At 43.6% G+C, this 25090-nt stretch overlaps 2 protein-coding genes across 2 annotated transcripts; one reads left to right on the top strand and one right to left on the bottom strand.

Moving 5' to 3' along the window:
- Positions 1–8344: 8344 nt before the first annotated feature.
- On the bottom strand, positions 8345–19091 carry sbk1 (SH3 domain binding kinase 1). The gene is given in 5 exon segments (XM_057042940.1): positions 8345–11957; positions 12413–12615; positions 13026–13160; positions 13163–13266; positions 18424–19091. Coding segments are annotated over 5 exon segments (1308 nt in total). The 5' UTR covers positions 18462–19091; the 3' UTR covers positions 8345–11129.
- Positions 19092–21551: 2460 nt separating this feature from the next.
- LOC130525590 (retinol dehydrogenase 13-like) lies at positions 21552–24377 on the top strand. Its single transcript, XM_057032537.1, has 7 exons — positions 21552–21710; positions 22259–22377; positions 22473–22628; positions 22711–22815; positions 22915–23131; positions 23270–23367; positions 23878–24377. The coding sequence occupies exons 1-7, from the start codon at positions 21646–21648 to the stop codon at positions 24102–24104; spliced, it is 987 nt and encodes a 328-aa protein (XP_056888517.1). The 5' UTR covers positions 21552–21645; the 3' UTR covers positions 24105–24377.
- The last annotated feature ends 713 nt before the right edge of the window (positions 24378–25090 follow it).

Below are 25090 nucleotides of genomic sequence, written 5' to 3'. Positions count from 1 at the left end.
CAGGGAGCAAAATGACCCCGCAGCTGCAGCCTGGGTCAGACAACCTCCGCTCCGCCCAGCACAGGTGGGAATGAAAGGCAGACATATTGTGCCTCTATTGATAATATCTCTGAGGGAAAAACAGAGCAAATGTCTCACTTCCCCCAACATATGCATCTAAACACAAGCATAAAAACAGCTTCCTGTGTCAGAGTTCAGCCACCCAGCTCTCTGATCCTGATCCTGATCCTGATCCTGATCCTGATCCTGCCCCTGGCTATCACTGCAATCAGGCCAGCATATACTCACCAGCTCTACACCCCCTCCACATGCCAGATTGGTCTTTACTTTGTGAGACCTCCCAGCATCCTCCTGCCTGACTGCCCAGTACCGACCTCGCCTGTCCCCGATTCTGCTGCTTCCTCTGCCTCCTGGTAGTCACCCCCGACCAAGATTTCAGCCTCCGCCTGGCAGTTTCTGACTGATCACCTTGTTGTGTTGTTCCTGCTGCCCGCTCCTCGTCGGGGAGGGTTGTTTAGGGTGAAAACACTGAAATATATGCGCACACACTGAGAATGTGCACACAGACAGTGAGAATGCGCATGCATTTTTCACTCATCGTAAATTGCCGTCATTCCCTTGAAACCTGCTGCACTTCCCCTTTTATCTATAATCTGCAGGTTTTTTGACTTTCAAAATATGATTGTCTTTCTAGTCTCATGCCAAAATAGAGCTAGATGTGTTTTGATAAAGACGATGGTGGTGCCTTCCTGAAACAGCTGCTGGGTGCACTGAAATCCTTTTACCCCCAGACGCCCCAAAACATGCACACGCACACACATAGAGGAACAAGAGTAGCCTATATCCCACTGTGTGAAGGTGCTGGGGTGTGAATTTTTTTAGCGCATGTGTGCACATTTTCGATGATTATGCACATTCTGTGTGTATGTGTGCGTGTGTGTGTGTGTGTGTGTGTGTGTTCCAATGTTCAAATCCGTGTGTCGCTGTGTGTCTGAACTGAACTGTTTGTCTGTCTGCCAGAGTTCCAGTAAACCTTTCAACTCTCTCCATTGGTGCCGAGTCTTTGATACTGGAAATGGGTTCATGCGCCACCTGTTACATCTTGAGTTAGTTTTTCAAAAATGTTTAAAAATCCGGATTTTGTATAATTATTTTCTGTACTTTTTAGCTTATGTTTGTATTCATGTTTATGTTTAAAAAAAGACTTTTGGCTTTTCCTTGAAGTAAATGCGTGTGGGTCCAACTGGTCCTGTAATAGAAGGGATAGTAACTGTACACTAACACAAGAGGAAGTTTAATGCTCTGTGAATTTAAGAAACTGCTTATATTTTCTGTAAATGTTAATATTTCAGAAACTAGAAAAGAGACATATTTCACATTTAAACGCTCTAATGTTGTACATTATGATCAAAACACTATTACAGAGGCAGCTCATCAAGAAATGAGGAGAAATGGTGCTTTGCTGAATTAAACATGTGAAAAGTAATTTCTGTTAAGAGGTTCTGTTTTGCCCCCCAAGACCAGAAATCTGACACGTGTAAGTGGATGTGTCTGGTGATGAGGATGTTTCCCACACAAACCGTCGCTGTCCTCGGCACTCTCAAAGACTAGACTGTAGCAGACTCATTAAGAACACATAAAAACACTATTAGGCTTCTAAAGTGTTCCAACTGTTCTTGACTAATCAGGCAGGCGCTAAAGGGATAAAGATTTTAAATAAACACACTGGATGCAGCGTGTTATTTGCATCACATCTCCATATTATAGCATTTTGAAATGACTGCTAGGAGTAAAACCTGCAAAGAAAAAAGATAAAATATGAAGACAGGGGTGAAGAAGGATAATGCTGATCTTTCTGGCACCATAGTTACATGAAACAGGAATAACAGCTACTATACAACAATCCTCAGGATGTTCCTGTCATAGAGTCCTGATATGTGTCCCCCCAGATGTGTTTGACCTTTGACCTGCTTCTATTTGAACCAAAGCTTTAAAGTTCCACCAAGACTGAAATAAAGGATGAATCAGGAAACAGCTTCACCCTTTTAAATCCACTTTAGCTGCTTCAGATATGAGCAGACACAATATAACAACAATGGGGTGTGTCTCTAAAGTAAGCAGCAGACTGAGCAGACATTTATATTATTAATGATAAGAACACCTCCAGGAAGCAAAAAACATCCATTCCAATCACACCACCTCATCCTTGAGCCCTTTAATTTGGAAACCAAGACAACAGCAAACAATTAAAGGACTGATCAACGGAGAAATACTTTAAAAACATGTTTTTGTAATTGAACATAAGTGAACTTTGCGAAATGATCCTCTTGAGTAATATCAAGGTGTACGTACAACGATTTAAGCAGACAGCTTCCCAGAGCAGGCAGTTATTGCCCCGCTGAAATGAATAAAAAGACAAGTGTGCGGGATGAAAAGGAAAACGCTCTCTGCAGACCGTGATGATTCGGCCCATTGCATTAATTTATCCAAAACAACGGCGCCAACAGCACGCGGGAGAGCAGCGCACGCTTGTGCCTTTTGTTCGCTGCCAGGCAACCTCAAATTTCAAACTTGACGAGTGTGTATGTGCAGCACGTGCGCGCGCGGGTGTGACGCGGTCCCCATTGTGTCTGTTCCCCTCACTAAAGCTACACTTCCTGTTTCATAATAGGGAGCATTTGCCTGATGGTTTCCTGAAATGCACCCGCCCGCCTAAACCTTTGCCAAATCTCAGCCCGTTCAGTCCGGCAGGCTGGAGTACTGACTGATCAGACAGTTCAGACTGATTACATTTTGAACCCCCCCTCCCCCCCACCACCACCACCACTCCCAGTCGCCTTCCACTTTGCAACGTCTCCAACCTGGCTTTCAAGAAACGCTTATGTAATGGGACAAAATGTAATCATCCATCGAGAGTGTTGCGTAAGAAGCTTAGCAAAGAATCCAGAACACATTTTAATTATCTCTCTTGAACCGATCCTGATAGGCGTGCGTGCACAACAGGGCATTTTATGCATAACCTGCTGCTGTTGAGGATTTAGAGTCTCTCATCAACCTAATGTTTTTGAAGTGTGAAAAGGAAAAGAGGAAAAGGTGTAGCTGGAGGAGAACCGAGAATCTGATATTAAACCACGAACCTCCTCACCACAGAGCCAAGCAGTCCACCGCCGTGCCCCTGTTGCTGACAGCTGAGCAACATTAGTAGTGGTGTGTTCTGTGCTGATGAGAGAAGATGAAAAACTGGCTCATGGTGAGACACACACGCTTTTGGAGAGCAGAAATTAAAAATAGAAGAGTTTTGGCTCTGTAAAAATACATCAACATACTTATTTGGTGTTGGATTTTGGATTTGGCATTTAGAACCCACTTTTTTGGATAATATAGTATATCAGACTATATCGGCAATATAATTGAAAGACTATTTGTAATGATTCAAGTTTTTTGGCTTTTGTGTTTTCCCCAAACAAGTTTTTTTTGTCTTATACTCACACCTCTTTTCTTTCAGAACACTGTTCGTGTAAAAATAGAGACATTCTTCATCTGACATTCTTCATCTGACTTTCATTTTTGTGGAACAAACACCACATTTCACCCTGAATGCAGATTATTTATGCCAGCCCGAGTCGAGTGCACTGCGACTTCATGATTTGTTCACAGCCTGATAGCAAACAGGCTCAGAAAGAACAGCTCGCATTCCTCCTCGGTGAAATAGATGAGGAGATAGTAGAGTTTTTTGTCACCAAGACAGTTTCCTCGTTGCATTTTGCCATCAATCGGTGGTGCTGGAGCAGAACCTGGGCTCTCTCTAATGGTGCAATGAAGGTGAAGAGCAAGCAGAGCTGTCTTAATTACATTACCCACAATGAGATAATTATCAGGAGCACCGGGTGCTGTATATTTTCACTGTTAAAAGCAGTTAATGAGATGCATAGAGACATTGTTCTTTCCCGCTTTGGGAGTCGTTTCCTCCTAAACACACGAACTCGCGTCAAATAATGAAACTTTACAAGCTGGTTTACTAAAGCATCTAATATTTATTCATGTTTTACAGGTCATAGATGAGCTCTCTCAGCAGGATTCCTGTTTGATGAGTAACACAGCCATCCAGTCACATCCAGTCACATCCTCTCACCCAGACTGAAATTACCCCGGCAACATAGGGTGCTGTGTTTATCTCAGATGCAGAAACATCCTCTTCCTCTCTGCACGGGACGTGTTATCAGTGTTCCTTGTACCACCTCGATCAAGCCTCGTCTCCGCCTCGCCGAGGAAGTTCATGGGTTCTGAGAAGAGACGGAGAGAAAACACCAGGCAGCCGGTTTGTGAAACCGCCATGTGTGATTCATTCCCTCACTTCATTCACATGTTGTGACTCATTCAGTTTTTGGGCTGCAGGCACTCATATAGCACTAGAGTTTGATTTTCAAGGTGCATCACCTCATCAGGTGCATCACCTCATCAGGTGCAGGTGCATCCCAACATGCCCTTTATATGATACATTATGGCATCAGGTGTGTGACCCAGTCAAATTTTCGATGGGTTGCATTAATGATGAACAGGAACTTTCTGGCATGTACCTGCTCAACAGGAGCGTGCTAAATCCTATCTTATCTCTGGAACTTCATCCAATGAGCATGTCATGCAGGGAACCAGGAATAGATTCCTTCCCTCCCTGCAGGAACCACACGATGTGCTTTATCACCTCTTGTCGCACTGTTACAGGCTGAAAGAGAATATCCTCAGTGGCCGAGACTGCTGGGTATTCTATCAACTTTGAGGTGAGTAAGTCTAGAGTGCGACCTCAAAAGCACCAGCCAGATAAATGTGTTCACACGGAGAAGAGAATTTAGCGCCGTGTCAGGGAACACAAGAACAGGCTTATTTATATGGAAAACGTGTCAAATTAAGTCAATTTCCCCCCTTTAATGGCTTCTGTCTTCTTGTTATTTGTGAGAATCCTACTTGTAAACTGGTTGTCGGTCCCTATACGAACAAATAAACACGCAGTCTTTGGGGATATGAATCTGTCAGAGGAGTCGTTCTCTGTGTTGTGCATAGTTAACTCTAATAATGAATGTACCGGTATAGTTTTACCCAGGGAGTAGCGTACGAATGGAGCAAAAGACAATTACAATTCAGCTAATCTTGGGGCAAAATTATGATCTTTATACCAGCTCCTGACCAGCAGTGACACATTATTTCAACCAGTCAAACCATGGCATAATCATAAATAATGAGCAAAATAAAGAATCATTTTGCCAGTTTTACAACATCTCATGTGGATGTTATTAGCCCCATGTTCAACGGAGAGATTTGAACTATACCTGCGTGTATAAATGATCTGATTTGGATAAATGCAGGAAACGGCCTGTGTGAAGTCTGCTGGCTTTGGGCTGACCCTGAGTCAGATCTTTAGTGCTGCTGTGGTTGTAGTTCTTGTGTCACAGCTGAACCTCCCCGCAGTTGTTCTAGAAACTCATTAGTAGATAATTGAAAGTATCAACACTGATTATGAGGAGTGCTTGGGTGACATCCCAGAGGTCTTTGTAATTTAAATGAGCAATGACAGACAGACAGACAGACAGACAGACAGACAGACGACAGACAGACAGACAGACAGACAGACAGACAGACAGACAGACAGACAGACAGTGCTGCTCCCTCACACAACACTGAAGAGAGGCTTCCTGTTTATGGACTGAGAGACAGTTTTGGGCTGTGATTAATCATCGTGTTTGTCTGAGGATCCATCAAAGATGACCTCTGTGGTGAGCTTTTTTCTTTCCTTTCTCTTTATAGGACTAAATAAAACCTCTAAATAGGGGTGAGAGGGACTGCAGCCAAAAACATCTTCCACAGGTCTAGAAAAATCCAAAATGAGTGTCACAGTTTAGGCTGCAGCCTTCCTTCTTTAACCTTCTTAAAATGATATGCTCATGCACTGAGCTCTCATGGCTGTTCAGCAACCTTGTTGCTCTTATTTTAAGATGCCATTAATCACTGTGCTGGGGAGATATATTACATCTCAGTGCAACTCAATGCAAACAGAATCTAAATTGAGTTGTAGCACGCTGTATGATTGATCTTTCTTACTATTTCTGATACTGGCAGGTCTCTAAAAGTGGTTCCTTCTTAGGAAATTGTGGGTATAAACAGCAAATCAAAATCTGCCCTTGAGTGCAATTCGAGAGAGAAGGTCAAAGAATAACGTGACCCCAGTTTCATATACTGGATTTCAATTTCAGTTGGCACTCTGCTGTGTGGTTCTGGTAAAAAGAGAAAAGAGATCGAAAAGATTTGATAAAATTCTGCGCAACCAGGCATCCTCCAGCTTAATGAGCCATCCGTGATGGAGACGGAACACCCACTTTACTGTTGAAAAGGAAAATGTTGTAGTATTATCCTCCGAAACAGAACACTGCAATTAGACACTCACTGTTAAGAATGTGCGACTCTGCAGCAGAGAGCAACATTTCAGAGCTCTTCTAAACTGGGATCATCTTGGTTGCCATAGTAATGGCGCTAGATGACCACACAATGTCTGAGACTTTGTGTGTACTGACAGATCCCAGCAGTGTATCCCAGATGTGGCATGTTTGGGTTGGCACGCAGCGTTGGAGCAAACTAAAAGCTTATTTTTCACTGTTATTAAAATACTCTAAAATCCAGTGCGCAGAAATGCATCTTGGCTCACTTCCCACATCCTCTCCGGCTCCTCTCCTCTCTGCTCAGACACACTTTTCTCCGTTTTCTGTCTCCTCCCAGACCACCAGCAGTGATGGGGTGCTATCTCACGCATCTCGATCAGAGGGAGAATGGGAGACATGCCTCTGCTGTCGACCCCCTGCTGTGATCACTATCTGAGTTAGCGACTATTGAGCCTGTAGCCGAAGCTCCAGCATTGGCACCTGCATGTCTGTAGTGAAAAGGCCAGCAGGAACAGGAGAATTGTTGATGGTGTGTCTGATGGTGTGTCTGAATCAGAGTGATTCATCTCTCCTGTGCAGAGGCAGAAAACAGGTGACTCAGGAGGTTTCAGACGGTACAGTATGTTCCCTGTGGTGGTAAAAGGAGTATCGCAAAAGCCAGATGGCAAAAGAATACGTCAGGTCTTGGTTTACCTCTAAAAATACACTAGTGAGGTTCTGCACCCCCATCTCTGGCTCAACCAAAGGAACCCACATCACACAGCAGCTGCATCTTTTCATTGTTCAGTAATTTCATGTAAATGAGCCCTGTTTACTCATCGTATTCGGTTGACGCGCCAACAACAACTACTTAAGTTCACTCGGTTTGCAATGATTGAACAGGCCACCTGCACTTGGATTACATTCCACAGAAGCACATGGATTATTAAATCTTTCTTTTCAGGCCCACTTTGGTTAATACGCCCCTGACGAGCTGCAAAAAAGCCGACAGCCTCTTTTATCCTCCAGCATGTTTCACACAGGGAAAACACGGTGGTGACAATGTAAGAGGGCTCCGGTGCACCACTGGGAAATCTGAGAATCCACAGCGGAGATCCACCTGACCTGGGATGAGACTGTGGTAAATGGTCTCCGTCAGCCACTCAGACACCTCAAGCTACAGACGCTACCTCTAGCTGAGAGAGTAAGGCTGGAAATCTAATACTTGACCCTATGAAACCAGCTACAGCCAGAGAGAGATCACGTTTCACGTGTGGGTAGCAATGAGGACCACTGGCTTGGGGATAGCACCCATATTTCTGCAGTGCTGGGACTCAATTTAGTTGAGTTGGCATTTTTAGAGCCTTAGGAAAGGGATTATTGAGCAATGCTGCACATTTGCCACATACCGGTGAATTTTCCTTGCCTGGAATTTGGGGAAATATATGTGTATTTCTTTTATCCCATTGCTACGCATTTGACATGCCCTAATAAATGTTTCCACTGACCCTGCATGTCACACTTGACCTTTATTTGGCGACATCTTAACTGATTTGCAAGCATTCCCGGCATGTACAACCACACTGGTCACACACGTTTTTCTTTCTCTGACACAGCATCTGATTGTTAAGGGTGGTGACCCTCCCTCCTCCCACCTCAGTGGCCCAGCGTCGTAGCCGCCCATTTGCTCTTTAAGGGCAGCGGACGGATGTGCTCATTGGACATTCAGAAGTCAGCTTGTTAAACTAGCCTGGAGGGACCTCTGGCAAACTACACCAAAGCCTTGTGAAATCACTGGTGATTTCAGCTGACCTTCATCTAATTTGAAGCCAGGGACCCATGCAAAGCTGGCAGATTTAGCATCTCAGACGCTAGCGGGAGGAAGGGGCAGCATCATTATATCCAACTGCTCAGAAAAACACCATAAAGACAGGAGATGTGGTGCATGAATTTATTTCAACATATATTACTTTATAGTTTTATAATTAGTTTTTTGTTAAGAGACACAATACAGAGTATATTACATTAGATTTCTACAACAACAATTCAAAAAACAGTTTGCATCAAGATACAGAGAAGGCTACTCTCCAGAGCTGTTATAAAATCTATATAATTTCACACCTCATCATTAGATTCATTGAGTACGTCAAGAATTAATCAACAATTAATCCCTCACGTAATAGTCCACATGGGGAAACACCGGCAAAACTCATTGCTGCTAGTGGCTACGAGTGTGCCAGAACAGGGCGTCTCAAGACTGGGGCTATATGTCTGCGGATAAATCCGGTTCAACATGATGTTGCGTCATCCAAAGTCTCCATCTAAGGCTTGAAAACGAAGCCAATAAAAGAGGTTTGTTTGTCAATGGAGTGACGTGGTGAAACTTTGGTCTATGAAATGAAAATACTGGGAAATGTGTGCTTGCAGAAATGTGTCATCAAGTACATTAAGCAAAGCAACTGTCTTACAGCTTTTTGGGTGACAGGTAGCGCACGTGGGTGTGTGCGTGTGTGTGTGTGTGTGGGGGGGGGGGGTTCATTTAGGGCTCAATTAGAAGTGATTTTCAAGAAAAGGGCAGACAGCGAACGCGGTGTCACTATAGCGACAGGACTGATGGGCTGTCATGAGAAGAGTGGATAACTGAAGAAAAGTGGAGACAAGGCACGTGCGTGTAGTCGCAGTTGCGCAATCCCTTGCGCACGCACACATGCGCGACTGACATAACAGTAATGCAATTAAAGCAATAAAACTAATGGGGATATGCAAATCATGACGTCTTTGATGCGTTCACTCCTAGCAGCGCGTGAGTGGCATCTGAATCTGTGAGCTCTGTCAATCATAAACCTTCAGCTCATCTGAAACGAGAGTAATGAAGACAAGAAACACCGCTGCTCTGCTGCTTTCCACGGACCGGGAGACTGCAGCACATTTAGCGTTTGATGTTGTATTTGATTTGCTATTTTCATTTATTTATTTGTGATAATAAAGACTATAAAATTTAAACAAAAAAAAAAACAAAACCCGGGAGTGACAATGAATAAAAAAAGGAAAATAGAGCGTTCCATAAGATCTGCAAGTTGATCTTCATGTTCAAAAAATAGTAGAAAGAAGTAAATACGGTACCTATAGGGCCCTACCTTCTTGTTAACCGATCCATGACAATAGTAACAATACAATCTGCACAGTTGTGACACCATCTGTCCTTAGACACTCAAACCAGGTCAGGAAAAATGTAACAAAAAAACCCTTTTAGAGAAAAAGAAGAAGCCAAAAGGAGAGCCACACATGAGGGATCTCTCTCCCTGGGACAGACAGATGTTTGCATTGTTTGTGTGTGGAAGTGCTTAATTTCCAGATCCTTTTAGGGATGCTAACAATCACTCTAATCACTGTAATCAGCCTTGTTATTGTAGTCTTAGGCGGTTTGAAAAGAAGGCAGAGGCACTCACGATACAGAAGCGTGATTATTTCAGGAAAATGGACGATGCACAAAGGTTTGGACATAAGGGAAAACAAGAAAAGCAATTCCATTTCCGGTCAACCCCCGCCCTCAAACAAACTATAAAGAAGACAACAGCAGCTAATACCTTCTCATATACTTTAATAGACTCTAGATCACATTTTGTGTTTAATTTGCTGCATTATGTACATCTTATTAGTGTGTTGCTACATACAATGTCCCAACAGTGATGGTAAAACCCTAAAACCCCATGTCCCCAATGTAGAAAATTCAGTGCTACATAGTTTGAACTACCTGATATTACTCTTAGAAATTTCAATTTATTTACACTAGAATTATAGCTTTACCTCTTAAATGACTGTTTTTTTTCTTTAAAAATGGGTTTTGTGCTTTAGATTTAAATCACACACTCACACACACAATCAATAGAAAAAAAGAATAGAAGGCCTTTTATTCTCTTCTTCCTTGATAGCCAAGCCAACATTTTCACACACAGAAATGTACAGTCCCTGTGTTCTATTATGTCACATTGGAAATGAATCTCACTGTGAGCAGTTCAAAAGTTGAAGACTTGTCTTCCAGCCATCAATAGAGTTTTCATTATTAATAAAGCAGGAAGTGACCCACTGAAGTGTCCTGAGGTGACGCCCAATATTGAGAATTTGTCTCCAACACGGCCACATGACACAGATCTCACACAAACTGCTACATTATGATTTCTCTCCCCTCCATTTTTCAATTTAGTTTCAAAATTGATGTTCCATATTTCACGCATTGGCAGGAAGTCTGAGTGTGGTTTCTGTAGATGGCTTTCAGATGAGGGGCTCATGTTTCTCAGAGAAATAAACACGAGGACACAGGGCAAAGCACAATCCCATTAAGAGACCTGAAGTAATGGGTGAGACATAATTTTTATGGAGTCTCTAATAATAGAATCATTAGCACCACCACAGCACATGGCTAAAAAGCACAAATGTTTGGATGACAGATTTGCTGAGGAGCAATATGTGAAATTCTTAACAGCTGCCCGTGTGTCCTCTGAGCTGGGGGGGCAGTCTTTGGTCACAAACCGCAAACAGAAATGGCATGTGTTTCTGACGAGCTGTCAAAGTGTGTACCGCTGATTGATGATGTCCATTTCCACTGCTGGGGATGTGATCCTGAGCTTGTCTTTCATGGACATTTTCACAGAAGTCTCTGGTGTGGTCATTAACAGTGCTTTGAAGCCTGGAACTGTGAATTGCCGTCTAATCTGAGAGCGCTCACACGCAGATTTCGATGGCAGTCGCCATCACCATCTGGCTTTTGTTCTTGTCTCGGCCTGTAGACTGGTGCTGGCCAGACTCCTCTCTGGAAGACAATGGGTCAGAGAGGACGCTGCGTTTGAGCGGTGCTGGACGCAGGCAGGAAGTTCCCGGAGGAGTAGAAGGCTCAGGGTGTCTGTGGGAGGAGCGGGATGAAGAGGAGGACGAGGAGGACGTGCAGCTTCCAGTGCACACTCCTGAGCTTGACCTCTCCCCTCTCTTGGCTCGATACGAAGCTCTGCGCCTGAGCTCACTGACCAGCTCGTACTTGATGAAACAGAAGACGTCCTTTACGCCGCAGCGTTTTTCGGGCTCCGCGGCCAGCAACCTTTGAAACATGCGCAGGGCGTCGTCGGTGAAGCGCCTCCATTGAGACGGGTACGTCCCCACAGGACAACCTGCTTTCTGCCAACGCCGAAACTCCTCGTAGAAGGCGTCCACCGGCAGCGCCGCCTCCCAAGGAAAGTTTCCCGTCAGCATACAGAAGACCAGCACGCCGAACGCCCACACATCAAGGCTCGTGGTCACAAGGAAGCCCTCGGCGCGGCTGGCGCGGCACACCTCTGGAGCCGTGTACGGGATGGTCCCGCTCACGCGCTTCACGCGGCAGCCCACACGTCGGGTCATGCCAAAGTCCGCCAGTTTGATGCGTCGGCACTCACGATCGAACAGGAGCACATTCTCAGGTTTAACATCACGATGCACCAGGTTCTTGCTGTGGATGAAGTCCAGGGCCAGGCCCAGCTGCTGCATGCAGCGTTTCACCATTTCCTCTGGCAGACCCACCTGAGAAGAGGAAACAAGCGTTGGGAGACGGAGAAGGGAAGAGGGGAACTTTGATTAATGCTCGTTCAGTGCAGCCCGCAGGAGCCGATAACCGTGTAACAGCAGACGGCGCAGCTCAAAAGAAGCCCTGATGATTATTTTGATGGGGGGAATTAATGCAGAGGGTCACGTGCTCATGTATAAAAAATGAAACAAAGGCGGCGCGGCTTTGAATTCCGCCGCAACCATTTTTTAATGAGTCCTTAGAAGAAGTGTGAAGTCAAGTACTCCCAGCACATCAACTGGAATAGTCCTAAACTAAAGCGAGAGCGTGTGCTGAGGAAAAAAACCAGGACAAAGATAAGGCTCCAATCCCCAAGGGGCTTGTTAAAATCGCTGTGCTTGAACAGCGCCGCTGATTGGAGCTTTGACTGAGACAAGGCGATGGTTGGCAGAAGGGCTGATGACGACTTTACCTGTGGGGGGATGATGTCAAACAGGTCCCCGGCAGGAGCATATTCTTGGCCAAATACATAGCTGTCATCCGTCTCAAACAGCACATCCAGGACTCTGATGATGAAAGGGCTGCAACTCAGCGAGCCCGTTAGACTGTATTCCCGCAGGAAACTCTTGAGCTTTGTCTTGTTCTTGGTAACAAATTTCAGTGCAATTTTAGTGCCTACAACAATCAGACATAAACAGTGAGGGGAAGTTGCATAGCACAGTAAATTACAACCATAACTATCCAAGTAGCTCACGACACCTTCAAGGGTTGTTGTTGCTAAGCTAATTAAATGATTTCTACTATCCGACCCTGTAACAGCTGTTACATTTACGCTTACAGTCAACTATTTATGATCACAGCTGCAGAATAAGTGAGACTAATCTTCACTGCCCCTTCAGCCTCTCTCGGTTATTTCACTTTCTCACAACACATTCAAGCTCAGACAAAGCTTTAGGCCTTGCGCAAACCATTTTCTCATGGCTAATCACTACGGTGGAATAATTCAAATTTGTTTTCACAATTAACTTGGAGTATAAACAAATGTATGACCGTGTTGAGCGGCCTCGATCATCTGCTCGACTCACCCTGCGTCCGATGTGCCACCAGGTCCACCTTGCCATACGTGCCCTTCCCAAGTTCACGGATATGCTCGTATTGCTTGGCTACATCTGCTGCTGACAAGGAGGCGATGGTCAGGGACTGCATGTCCTCCACGGGCAGCCCCCGCAGTAACCCATCTTAGATGTCGGGGAGCCCCCGCTGCTGCCCACCTGCCCCGGCCCAGTTGGAGAAAGAGACAGGCTCGCCTTGACACTGTGGGGCAGACTATGAAAAGGAAAGAACAGAAATGAGTTAGAAGCAGATTTCCATTATCTCAATATGGAACTTTGGGCTCGAATGGTCTTTAATGGAATATTCTGTCGGTATATTTCCATATACTCTTGTTGACACATTGTGTCCCAGAGGGCGGTTAAATGCGGAAAGGCTTAACGGCCCTTCTTTTCCATTTCCAGGGAAGGTATTGACAGGGGAATGATCTCAGTAAATGTATTGGACTGTCTGCAGTCCCTCTAGATCTCTCGAGCCTGCTTTCAGATACGTCTGGACAGGGCTTACTGGCAGACAACTACCAGGAAATCAATATGACGTCTCAGATGAAGAAAGCAGCCTCGCTGTGCATATGAGCCGCGATGGTATGCCCAACGTTATGTCTGGCTGCTCAGTGTGATAAAAGTGGGATAAAAAGGAGGCTACTTGGGTTTGCCTTGAAAACTAGTTTTACTTTGCAGCACAGCAATAGTTTTAAGTTATTCAGCGGAAATGCTGAAGCAGAAAATAACTGTACGATTGAGTTTAATGGAGAGTTCAAATGCGGTCAAAAAATGATCTCTGCGGGGAAAATATAGTTGAATCTCCTTTTACTTTTTGGTTCCGGTAGAGCCACATACTTCAAATGGGCTCATCGATTGAAAAATTTAAAATCAGAACAGGATGATTGTGTACATGGGTGTATTTTTTAACACCTAGTAGAAATGATTGAAAATAATACACAATAAACTAATGACCTTGTCCTTTTTCAACCTTTCCTATAATCACATTTAATCACCCAATCATTTGATGTGTGTGTGCTTCAGCAAGCACCAAAATCAGCACAAACATCTTGCTGATGACCTTTTCCCATCTATCAGTCAAAGGCAACCTCTCTGCTCTCTGTCCTTCCCTCCCTGCAGTCACCTTCTCACCGCCGCTGCTTTGAATTAGAACGTCGCAAAATGTGCCAGTGTTGTCTGTCAGGTGCTTTATAGAGGTGTGAAAAAAAAGCTGAATGGCTTAAGAGTTTTGTTGAGAAGCTGTGAAGGTGTTAGGGTTTCTCAGCAACTGTGTGGGCAGTGATAAATCTAGCTATTAGACAGTCAAACACTAAAATAGGATGCGTCCATTTGCCAGTACCATCTTCTTGGCGCATCACCCTCAGATACAGAACATAAAAAAAAACGCAGATGGAAAGAATATACAGGCATGGCTGCATCTCTCTAGATGACACTTGCATCTTGATCAGATTGGAGGTGATTGCATAAGAGACTGTGAATATTGTAGCCTCCTCATGCTGAACGTGCCCACTCAACTGCAGTCAGAAAGGGCACAAAAGTTGATCAGTGTCCACGTCCTGGTTCTTCCTTTTGTTGAAACATTCAAAACAGGACAGACAGACCGACTGGAAGAACACTTCCACACAACAGAGGCGAGAGAGCTTGTTTACTGGCACTTTTTAACCAGGCAGTTGAACACTCCACCGTGGATCTTAATCACATTACTCGGCTCCCACCAAGAGAACCCCCCCCCAACCTCCACACCCAATGATGCAGGATTCTCTGCACCCATTTCTGTGGCAAAACTGGATTAAGCTGCGTGATGAGAGAGTGAGATGATTCCATAAATATGAACCAAAAACTGCACTGCAGTGCCCTGAAGGTGTGGGGATGAAGTTCTGTAATCTGTGGGAGATGATTATATGGAACGGTGTGTGTGTTTTGTGTGTGTTTTGTGTGTGTGTGTGTACGGGGTTTGGTGTATCAGTGCAGTTACACTCTATCAAAGGTCCTTTGTGTTTCTCCATCTGAGAGAGAGCAGCTGGGAGCTTCTGCACAACTCAGCATTCATTAACAACGAAGGCCACATTCCCTTCCGCAACATCCGTGCTGCCCCGTGTGCTTGTCCTCCCATACAGCTCAGGACAAAGTAATGGCTGCAGGCATCGCAGACAGATTTTAATCTATCTTTAATCACATTTCACTTATTTAAGCATCTTTATTTATCCCAGTAAAACAGAAACAAATGTGCTCTCCTCACATTCAAATGAATGAGCTTCCCCTACTTAACAATTACTCAAATGGAGCAGATAGCAAATCTGTAAACCAGGTTGTTGCAGAAAAATTCAAAATATCGAATTTCATTTTCAAACGAGTATAGCTAAAGGATAGAAATGCGTTGTGTTTAACACCACATCACAAAACCTATAGACACAGTTGGCCTTTCCGTCACTAAATCCCGGAGTTGAGATGACAGACAGACAGAGAATCCCTTCTGCAGGTGCAGTATGTGACACATATTTTATGAAATGAAAACTTTCATAAATGTTCCCTTTAATGCACTTAACATGCCTGATATATTTGTTACCTGCACAAAATGGAAGACTCATCATTTCCATGCAGCTTCTAATAACATTGAGGTTTGGTTTGTGCAATATGTCATTGCATACCTACTGCATTCAACCTATATAATATTAAGATGATACCTGTCATTTCTGGGAGTGTTGGCCTAGAGTGCATCTGTGTTTGAGATGTTAAATAGATTGGCTTTCAGTCACCAAACCACGCTATTGTATCAGCACCTTAGACTGTACAAGGTGGACCTCATGAGGGACTAGTCCAGTCGTGTCCAGAGCCAGTCCCTGGGTTCCCACTTTCCATGGTACAAGCAGTTTCTGCCCGGTAAGACTGAAATCCCGGATGGATTATGGCCTTTGAGGACTGGATCCGGACAGCCCCTGGAACTGAAGCTTCAGGTACATCCAAAATGCATTGAGCATCTGCACGTTTTATGTTAGCGGTGAAGATTGTGTACATGCAGCCTTTTATCTAAGGCTCTGCTCAGCAATAAGAAGAGTGTTTCTGTGATATAGGGGGTCTCCTTCAGTAGCCACCAACTGGTACCATTGTAACAAACTGTGTCATGACTGATTAATGCACAAAACCTGCTGTGGCTGCAGAAGACCAGTTGAAATGGGACCATGAGGAAATAATGATATCAACTCAAAAGATTTTTTTCCTGCAAAAGTCTGTCCTTTAACCCACATAAAGTACCTGTCTGAAGGGACATCAGCAGCCTTCAGTCCTCTTTTCAGACGGCTCCTCTCTTTTCTGTTCCAGAAAATGCAAAGGAGGGACTAATGAAAGAAATAAATAGATTGCACTGCCTGTGTCGCATCTTTACCTACATCCATTACTAATGGACTAGTTGCTTTGCTCTTGGCAGAAGAGGCATTACGGTTGAAGACTGATCTCCCGTGTCCAATTTTCTGTCAAAATGCCCAACCCGCCTTGCTGCCTCTGGGTCAAACAGAAACCATTGAGGGAAATATGATGTGACAGATGCAGCGCTTTTCTCTGGATGTCTGCTGGAAATAACACAACAGTCCTCATGGGAACACACTGAACATGAGCGCCGGCCCTTTTCCAGACACCTTCAAATAGAAATCTCAGCCAAAAGCTAAAAGGGCTTTCTGGGACATGGGTGTAAACTTGAAATTCGGAATCACCTCGTCTAGCAGAGCATGGAACGTCAGAGCTTGCCCGCTTCATCTGAATTAAACTCCCACCGTGTTGGGAAACACACCAGCATGCACTCGCTGTGACAAATCACCTGCGCCCCTCGTTGCCTTGCTGCCCAGAGTCCTGCTGTGTAACCCTTGCCTGACTGTCCTCAACTTGCTGCTACTGCCCTTCCCATAATCTCTCGCTGAGCTGTGTGTCACACGTCCCTTGGAGATTACACTGGTTGAAAGATCCTGGCGGTCACGGAACGCCTTCCAGGACGACCTGCAATCCATTTAAAAAGCTTCACCTCTAGCTGGAGGAATCTTCACACTGATTGAGCACAGAAATCACACTGACAGCAAAAACGGACAACAGTACTAATATCAATAACAAGACATTCAAACCAGCACTGTTTGGGATTAACATTAGTCATCATCGCCATCGTTGTCACCAAAATCAAACAATTCGCCAATGGAACATAATATACTCAGTGCACCCCCTCTCTTCTATCTCGTCACAGTCCTGCTTCAATTTCTAATAAAAATGCTTTTCTCGCAGGCAAAGAGGGACACACCATGACACACAGTCCACAATGCAACAAGACTGTATTCGAGCATCCCTTCCTCGCGCTAAAGAATGCGTTCCCTTTGATGTCAGGGTACCTGGGGAGCTGGCGCTCTAATAAGAGCTCAGAAAAGAGGGGCTGAGTGGGGATGTGGCTAAACGCCGTGACGCACATCTGAAGACACCGCAATGGTGATTTCTGATCCTGCACATGCACATTGGTCCATATCACTATAATCAAGACTACAGTCTGTATTTGCACCCACACACACACACTCACACACACACACACTCACACACACAACTGGATGATAACAAGTGCCACTGGGCACACTGTAAACAAGTAACTCCGTCCAAAGACTGTACGCAGGCTTTCTGTTGAATGTTTTCCTACAGCAGGTTTAGTTTGAATTCACAAGATTTGCCAAATTCTATTCTTTGGTTTATTTTCTCCAGGATTGCAGCAACATGCATTTATTAAGCTTCTGTTTCCGTAAAGGGAGTTGTGAGTGTGTCTCTGTCTTGAATATGTTTACTGTAGCTTTTGCTGCTGGTATTTCTAGGTTGCTGTGAATGGGATATTATAGGACGACTTATGATCCCTGTTAGCGCAATGAAACATCTGCCTGTGGCTAAAAGAACCTTAATCAATAATGTCAGTTCAAGCTGCTCAATCCAGCTGTCCATTTAAATGAACTATAGGTGTCATTAATGGAGCGCTATCACCTGGACAACATAATGAAGGGCCATTAAAGTGGAGTACCGCGGATGTCCTCGCATCTATCTGGCACATGGCAAAAGGAGAATGTTAACACAAATCAATGCAGGTTTCTCCTGTTATGTGGGTGGAAATGCAGAGATCCAGCTGTTGCATAAAGACCAGGGAACTTTTACCACATATGTTTGTTTATGAAACAGGCCAAAGGTCAGATGTGGCTTTACGTCAAGGTTTTTACGTTTAAATGAAAACCTTCTCTAACTCCGCAGTGTAAACATTCTCACAATTTCCCCTCTCAGTCTCCCTCTCTCTTTCTTCCCAGCAGACAGTGACCTGGATTCAGGCACCGCGGGGTGCATCTGCTGGAGGTATCGACTCGCTCACCTGCTGGCGACCTGTCTGTCTCCTCCATGGTCCTGCATCCGAGCTGCTGCACTCTGATCGGCTGGACTCTGCAGGAAAGAAACGATGAATCGATCTCCTCCCCGTAAGAAAGAAGTTAATAATCGGGCAGGAGGCGCAGGTTGAGTTACGCAGCTGACCAAGCGCTCGGATGAGGCGCGTCGCTGCGTTTCTGCTTCAGATGACGCTGTCCTGTTTACGAAGCCGGTCTTCAGCGTGCGACTTTCTTTGTACTAAATCATCGAAATCTAAAGATGAGTGTTGTGGACACAGCCCGCGACCCCTCTTTCTCAACCTTCCACGTTACGGGAGAAATGCTCGTGTTTATCTTTCGCTCCTCCAGTGGTCCGCATGACCCAGTTCGGCACCGCATGCATAAAAACTCTGAGAGGCAGACCCATTCATTCACACCCGCACAGCCGGTATAGAAACACCGCACAATCCCGCTCTCTTCAGATTGCGCGTCTTGGAGACCATCTGTTTGAGGTGCTCATCGGTCCAGTAAGACTCTGAGGGTGACAAGTAGTGGGGGGGTGGGGGTCTCAGATGTTCCTCTGCTGGTCCTACCAGTCAGCTCCCTCATTGTTCATCGTCTCCACCCTCTGGCAAACTAAATACACTCACGTGTTCCGGGTCCTAGCGCCTGGCTCCCCTTACTCAGTCAACAAAAACTCACTGTGTCCCTGTACTCTTCCCACTTTTGATTCATGCATGGAGGGAACAAGCTGCTCCACTCTTGCATAATTCATCATATTATGGCCCGAACTGACTTTGCCAACGGTCCCGATTAGGTAACAAATTGGCAAGACTTTTATTGAATTCACAGATTGCCCTACTGCTGTACACATGGCCCCCAGGGTACCCAAACACTAATCACATTTATTTCTATACCATTTCTTTTCTAACAAGAATGAAACACCCTTTGAGTATTTATAACAGAACAATGTCAAATTAGAAAATTTGGCTCAGTTTTCAACAGGTCATGTAGATATAAACATATATCTCAAGTTTTATATATTAACTGTGAAGTCGAAAATATTCTCAGGGACCATTTGGCTTTATAACGTGGGTTGTGTTCGTGACATCACAAACCACAGACTTGACTTTGAATGTGTTCCCTTTTCAAGTATTACTTTTTTGGGAAGCAGCTCAGGCTCACAAACGGCCCAGTTTTTTTATAGTCAAGGATCAATAAGACCACCATCTTTATTATTAGTGTGAAGCTGCATCGCCATTCTGAGACATTCAGGTGCAGCAGAGGAAGGTGCAGAGTTTCCCCTGGATCATTTCAGAACAGAGCTGACATAAATCACAGCACAACACAAGCGCTGAAGGCTGACAGCAGAGCATACCAGGGGTCAAGCCCCCCAGGGGGACACAAACTTCTGAGCTGTGAACAAATGGATCCGCGCATCCCTCGGCTCCACATCCTCTTCCTCACTCTATTTTCTGGCACCAGATTCTTGACCTAGTTTATACTTTTTATGTGTCACCTCAAGTTTTCCAAATCTTGTTGCAAGAAGGTGGCCTTGTTTCCTCACTGCCCTCAAATTTATCTGCAAGAGTGCACTCTGTACGCCCCAGAAACTGGGAGACTTTAGTGAAACAGATTTTTAAAAATCCATTTAATTCCTAATGTAAATTAACAATAACAACAAATATCATTATAAAAATGTAAAACCGTTTTCCTCAGTGACTGTTTTAGCGACCTTCCAGTGATATATCTGTTGAGGAGTCAATGAATAAAGGCTTCAAGAGCATTCAAGCTATATGTTTTTCTAGTTCTTTCCTATTAAAAGCTGTCCCCAATCCTTTTTGCTGAAAAACTAACTTACTTAATCTCTGGAGGTTTAGACACATTTTGGCAGAAAAATAAGGCAAATATTGATTTCAGATCCTTCTGGTTTGCAAAAGCTCTGGTCCGCCCACAGCCATTAGTCTGACCCTCTGTTTCTCCTACAAGCACCCTTCATACCTGCCCCATATATACCCTAAATGCCATTTTAGTTATATCACATTCATTTTCAGGCTAATCCAAAATCATTTAATAGAAGCATAAAAGCACCCACAGCTCCAACTTTTCAGATTTCAGTCCTCTGCTCTTCCTTTGTCCTTTCCTGTACTCAGATAGATTCTGAGCTTTCATGTGTTTTTGGTTAACAATGCCTCCCTATTTTAAATTCAAAATAGCATTTTTCAATTCTAGAATTGAATACACAATTATTTGATATCATACAATGTAGACAGTCACGTTTTTAAATGGGAAATGGATTTTATTGATTTAGAGCCTTTTAGCCATCCTGACCACACAAAGCACAAATCTGCATTCCCTGATTCACATTCACACACTACTGTACCTCACAGGGCACCACCTGCTTAGAAAAGATGATGCACAGGGATGCCACAGCACAATGCCTAAAAATATGCATGGAGATCATCACATGCATCATTCTTTTTACATCTTGAGCACAGGAGACATGATTTGAATTAATTTTCATGCACTGAGTGTTGTATCACATGCATTTGTGTCTTTTCAAAACATTTAATATTTAATGCATGGTGGTAGTGGTTAGCGCATACCTCATAGAAAAGTGAATGCTCTTCTTCTTCCTGTGTTAGTTTTCTGACAGTACTGCAGTATTCTCCCACATTATAAAAACAAGCCGATTAAATTGACTGGAGACTAAATTATTTCTAATTGAGAGTGTCTGATTGAAATGTCCCCTCACACCCAAAGATGGACAGGGGACCTGTCCCAGGTATTGTCCTGCTTCTTGACTCCCGCAATCCCGCTGATGAGTTTAATTAGGAATAACTGTCAGTTAACAGAAAAAGACTAGTTTAATTAGGAATAACTGTCAGTTAACAGAAAAAGACTATGTAGTTTTAAGCATCACTGAGTCATTAAACTATTTTTTTAAACTCCCTGAACCAGGTCTTAGATTTGTAGTGAAATAATAGAAATGACAAAAAATATCGAATTGAAATACGATTAGAAATCAGTTTATCATTAATTCTACAGTCAGATTAAGCGTTACTTTCGCTTTAGCAAATAATACTACATTTCCCATACTGCCACTCAACCCTCTTTCCTCCTATTGGTTATTAACCATTGATGACGACAAATGACTGCGCGTAACCTTGTGCCTTGTCTTGTAATATCTGGTCTGGTTTTTGAGCAGTCCTAAAAGCAAATTCATCGTTATGAGCAAATATATTTTACCAGTTTCTGTGTTTGGAACTGTTTTTGGATTCGCAGTTTTACTGAAGTAAGTATCATATGATTTTTTTATTAAAAAAAAAACCTTGTGGAAAATGACACAAAAGTACATCGTTGGAGCTGGTGAAAAGAAAAAGATTGTTTTGTTTTGCTTAAAAAAACATTAGATCCAAATGGTATAACTTAGATAACATCAAATTCAAGTGTGATCTTTAATGTTTCTGAATTCTTCAAAGTTGTTCACGAAAAGCGGTTTCCGATTTGATTTCAGATTTGTTAAAGCTTGAGGCAAGCCCACGTCATTGCATTATTTACATGCAGTGCTTGCATTAGATAGTATGAGCCACAGTGGAATGTCTTCAGCAGGGGGGACACTAGAAATTAAATTCAGGAACACGATAGTGGCAGGTGTTTGGGTGCAGCTGGGTTGTAAAGTAAAGATAACAGTGGTTTAGTGATCCTGAATATGGTTTGCATTTTGACAGTTGACAGTGGGATACCAAGTGCAGTGATCATAAAATTCTACACATAAGAGTCAGAGAAATACACAACTCCTAGTTCTGATGAGGAAAACAAATCATCCTGAATTCTTGACAGGAACCATTTGACTGGAGGTCGGTGTCCCAGTAAGGCCACCATTAATGGGAAGACTGTTGTCATAACAGGAGCCAACACGGGCATCGGGAAAGAGACTGCTCGGGAATTGGCAAAGAGAGGTGCGGAGAGAATGTGTCTTCTGAAATTATTGCACCAAAAAAGATGCAGCATTTCAAATCCTGTTCCACACTGATTTTTCTTCACGCATCAATAGGTGGTCGGATCATTATGGGCTGTCGGGACATGGAGAAATGTGAGGCAGCTGCCAAGGAAATACGGGGAACCACACTGAATCGGCATGTTTTTGCTTGCCAGCTTGACTTAGCCTCTTTAAAATCCATACGAGAGTTTGCAGAGAAAATTAAAAAAGGTTGAGATTCAAAAGATATTTGCAGAGACCACAAAATGGAAAAAAACACACGTTCATTAAGGATTTTTCTGTTGTGTTACAGAAGAGCAGCATCTGGATGTTCTGATAAACAACGCAGGAGTTATGAGATGTCCTGCAGGGAAGACAAAAGATGGCTTTGACATACAGTTTGGGGTTAATCACTTAGGTAATGGCACTGAAAACACATTTACATGATCTTTACATTGTTAAAAAACTCCCTTACTCTCGAGCTACATGTTCCTGAGCAATGTTTCTCATCCTTCAGGCCACTTCTTGTTGACAAATCTCCTGCTGGATAAGTTGAAAGAGTCCGCCCCCAGCAGGGTGATCAACTTGGCCTCGCTCGCCCACATTGTGGGAAAGATGGACTTCGAGGACTTGAACTGGGAGAAGAAGAAGTTTGATACTAAGCAGGCGTATTGTCAGAGCAAGCTTGCCAATGTTCTGTTCACTAGAGAGCTCGCCAAGCGATTACAAGGCAAGTGGACTGGCTTGTTGAATATGTGGGCAGGTGTGGGAGCGAGTACAGCCTATGTTCTTGTTTCTAAATGGCCAGTGGACATATATATTTAGAACCAATGCTGTATAAGTTCATGCAGTTGTGTGTGTAAAACAGGCAGCGGAGTCACAGTAAATGCTGTGCATCCAGGAGTCGTTGCCACGGAGCTCGGGAGGCACACTGGCCTGCACCAATCACAGTTCTCGAGCACTGTCCTCAGTGAGTATCCTGCCTATCCCTCAGAGTCAGAGTCTGAGTTTTTGATTGTAAACCATTAAATCCTTATTGAACGAAGAATTTTCAGTTCTTAGCTATGCATTTAAAGTCTTTTGGTTTAGTCATCTGATTTGAATTAAACATGGCACCTATGTGTAGCACATATCCCTGAAGTTAAAGTAACAGCTTCACATAATGTGTAACTATTGCAGTAAATACACATACTGGTACTTGCATAATTATTCAAAATTTTATTATTATGCGCAAAAAGAGAGTGGCATTTACTTTAATTGCTTGAATGTTGACATTCAGATATTTGACCCTGTCTTGGAAGGTCTTGATGTAAATCACAAACTGAGAATACAATATATTTTTCATTCATAGTTATTTATATAGTTCATGGTCTTACTCTACAATTATCTTAAAATTAACCCAAAAATTGTTTTGTCCATTAATATTAAAGTCAGAGGTTTGTGGAGCTCAAAAAGTGACCTCATGTAACTCCCCTTGCAGGTCCCTTTTTCTCCTTGTTGGTAAAGAGTCCAGAGCTGGGAGCACAGCCCGTCGTCTACCTTGCTGTATCTGAGGACATGGAGGGGGTGACGGGAAAGTATTTTGATGTGAGGACGGAAAAAGAACCTGCACGTCAGGCTCTGGATGAAGCGGTAGCTCACAGACTGTGGGAGGTCAGCCAGAGGCTGGTGGGTCTGGACCAGGAGGAGAAAGCGCACCATCTGTAAAGACTGCGGGTGTCTTCTCCTCCCTCGTGCAGTGGACGATGAAGGACATTTATATGGGAAATCAAATGGTTTATGTCCGGGTCTATTGAAAATATTTCCCTGCATCAGGATCTTCACTTTTACTCTCGTACACTTTATTCCAATGATTAAAAATGTTTGGTTTGAGCATTACCAGCATCAGTGTGACAGTGGTAAGTGGTATTTATCCTGAGGTTTTCAGTTGTTTAAAATAATTTAAATAAAATATCAAACCAAGAGTTTACCTTTGCTAAAGTGTGAACGCTTGCTTTTCAGTAACAGTGAAAGTCTGGGAGTAACCGACTGTACATCAAACGATGCACAGCTGGAATAAAAGAGGTTCTTGAATTTCTGTGGGGAATCTTAACTTTCAAGGAAGCCTGGAACCAGTTGCAGCAGGAAACTTCACGTTACCGTATCTATGAGGGGGATTCAAACCCTGACGGAGAGCGTCACCTGGCGGCATCTACCTACAATTGCACTAGTTTGTGTATAATTCAATTTCTGCACAAAATGAGTTTATTGCTGTTAACAGTGGTCTGAAGGGACAGCAAATGAACCGCATAATAATTACAACGTAACAGAGACAAATCTGTTAATGATTTTTATTGCTTTAAATCACATATTTTCCTGCCACATTGGGACAAGGCTTAATATGGCTGAGTTCATACTGCTGTTAAATAAAGTAAATTAATATGAGGTTTACAGCTGACAGGTTTACAGAGGCAATGCCTGGCAGACCCTGAGAGAAAGCAGAGAGGGAGTGATAGAGACAAAGAAATGCAGGAAAGATCCTAGTGAGAATGGTCAGTGTATCTCTACAATGAAGAATATCCAACCGCAAAGTACTTTGAGGATCCCTTACACGGGGCTTTTCACAAAATCAAATCTTACAGATCTGTGCGGGCCGCTCTCTGAACTAATACCTATAATGCAACTATAATCCTTTGATCGATTGTTAAAGTATC

This window comes from Takifugu flavidus, chromosome 1 (genome assembly GCF_003711565.1).
Source record: "Takifugu flavidus isolate HTHZ2018 chromosome 1, ASM371156v2, whole genome shotgun sequence".
In the NCBI taxonomy this organism is placed as follows: domain Eukaryota; kingdom Metazoa; phylum Chordata; class Actinopteri; order Tetraodontiformes; family Tetraodontidae; genus Takifugu; species Takifugu flavidus.
This window is presented reverse-complemented; position numbering and strand designations above follow the sequence as displayed.

Excerpts from the sequence above, each read along its gene's own strand:
- LOC130525590 (XM_057032537.1), top strand. The coding sequence starts at position 21,646 with ATGAGCAAATATATTTTACCAGTTTCTGTGTTTGGAACTGTTTTTGGA. Across the intron at positions 21,711-22,258 it reads GGATTCGCAGTTTTACTGAA|GAACCATTTGACTGGAGGTC; the intron begins GTAAGTATCATA and ends AATTCTTGACAG. Across the intron at positions 22,816-22,914 it reads GTTTGGGGTTAATCACTTAG|GCCACTTCTTGTTGACAAAT; the intron begins GTAATGGCACTG and ends CTCATCCTTCAG.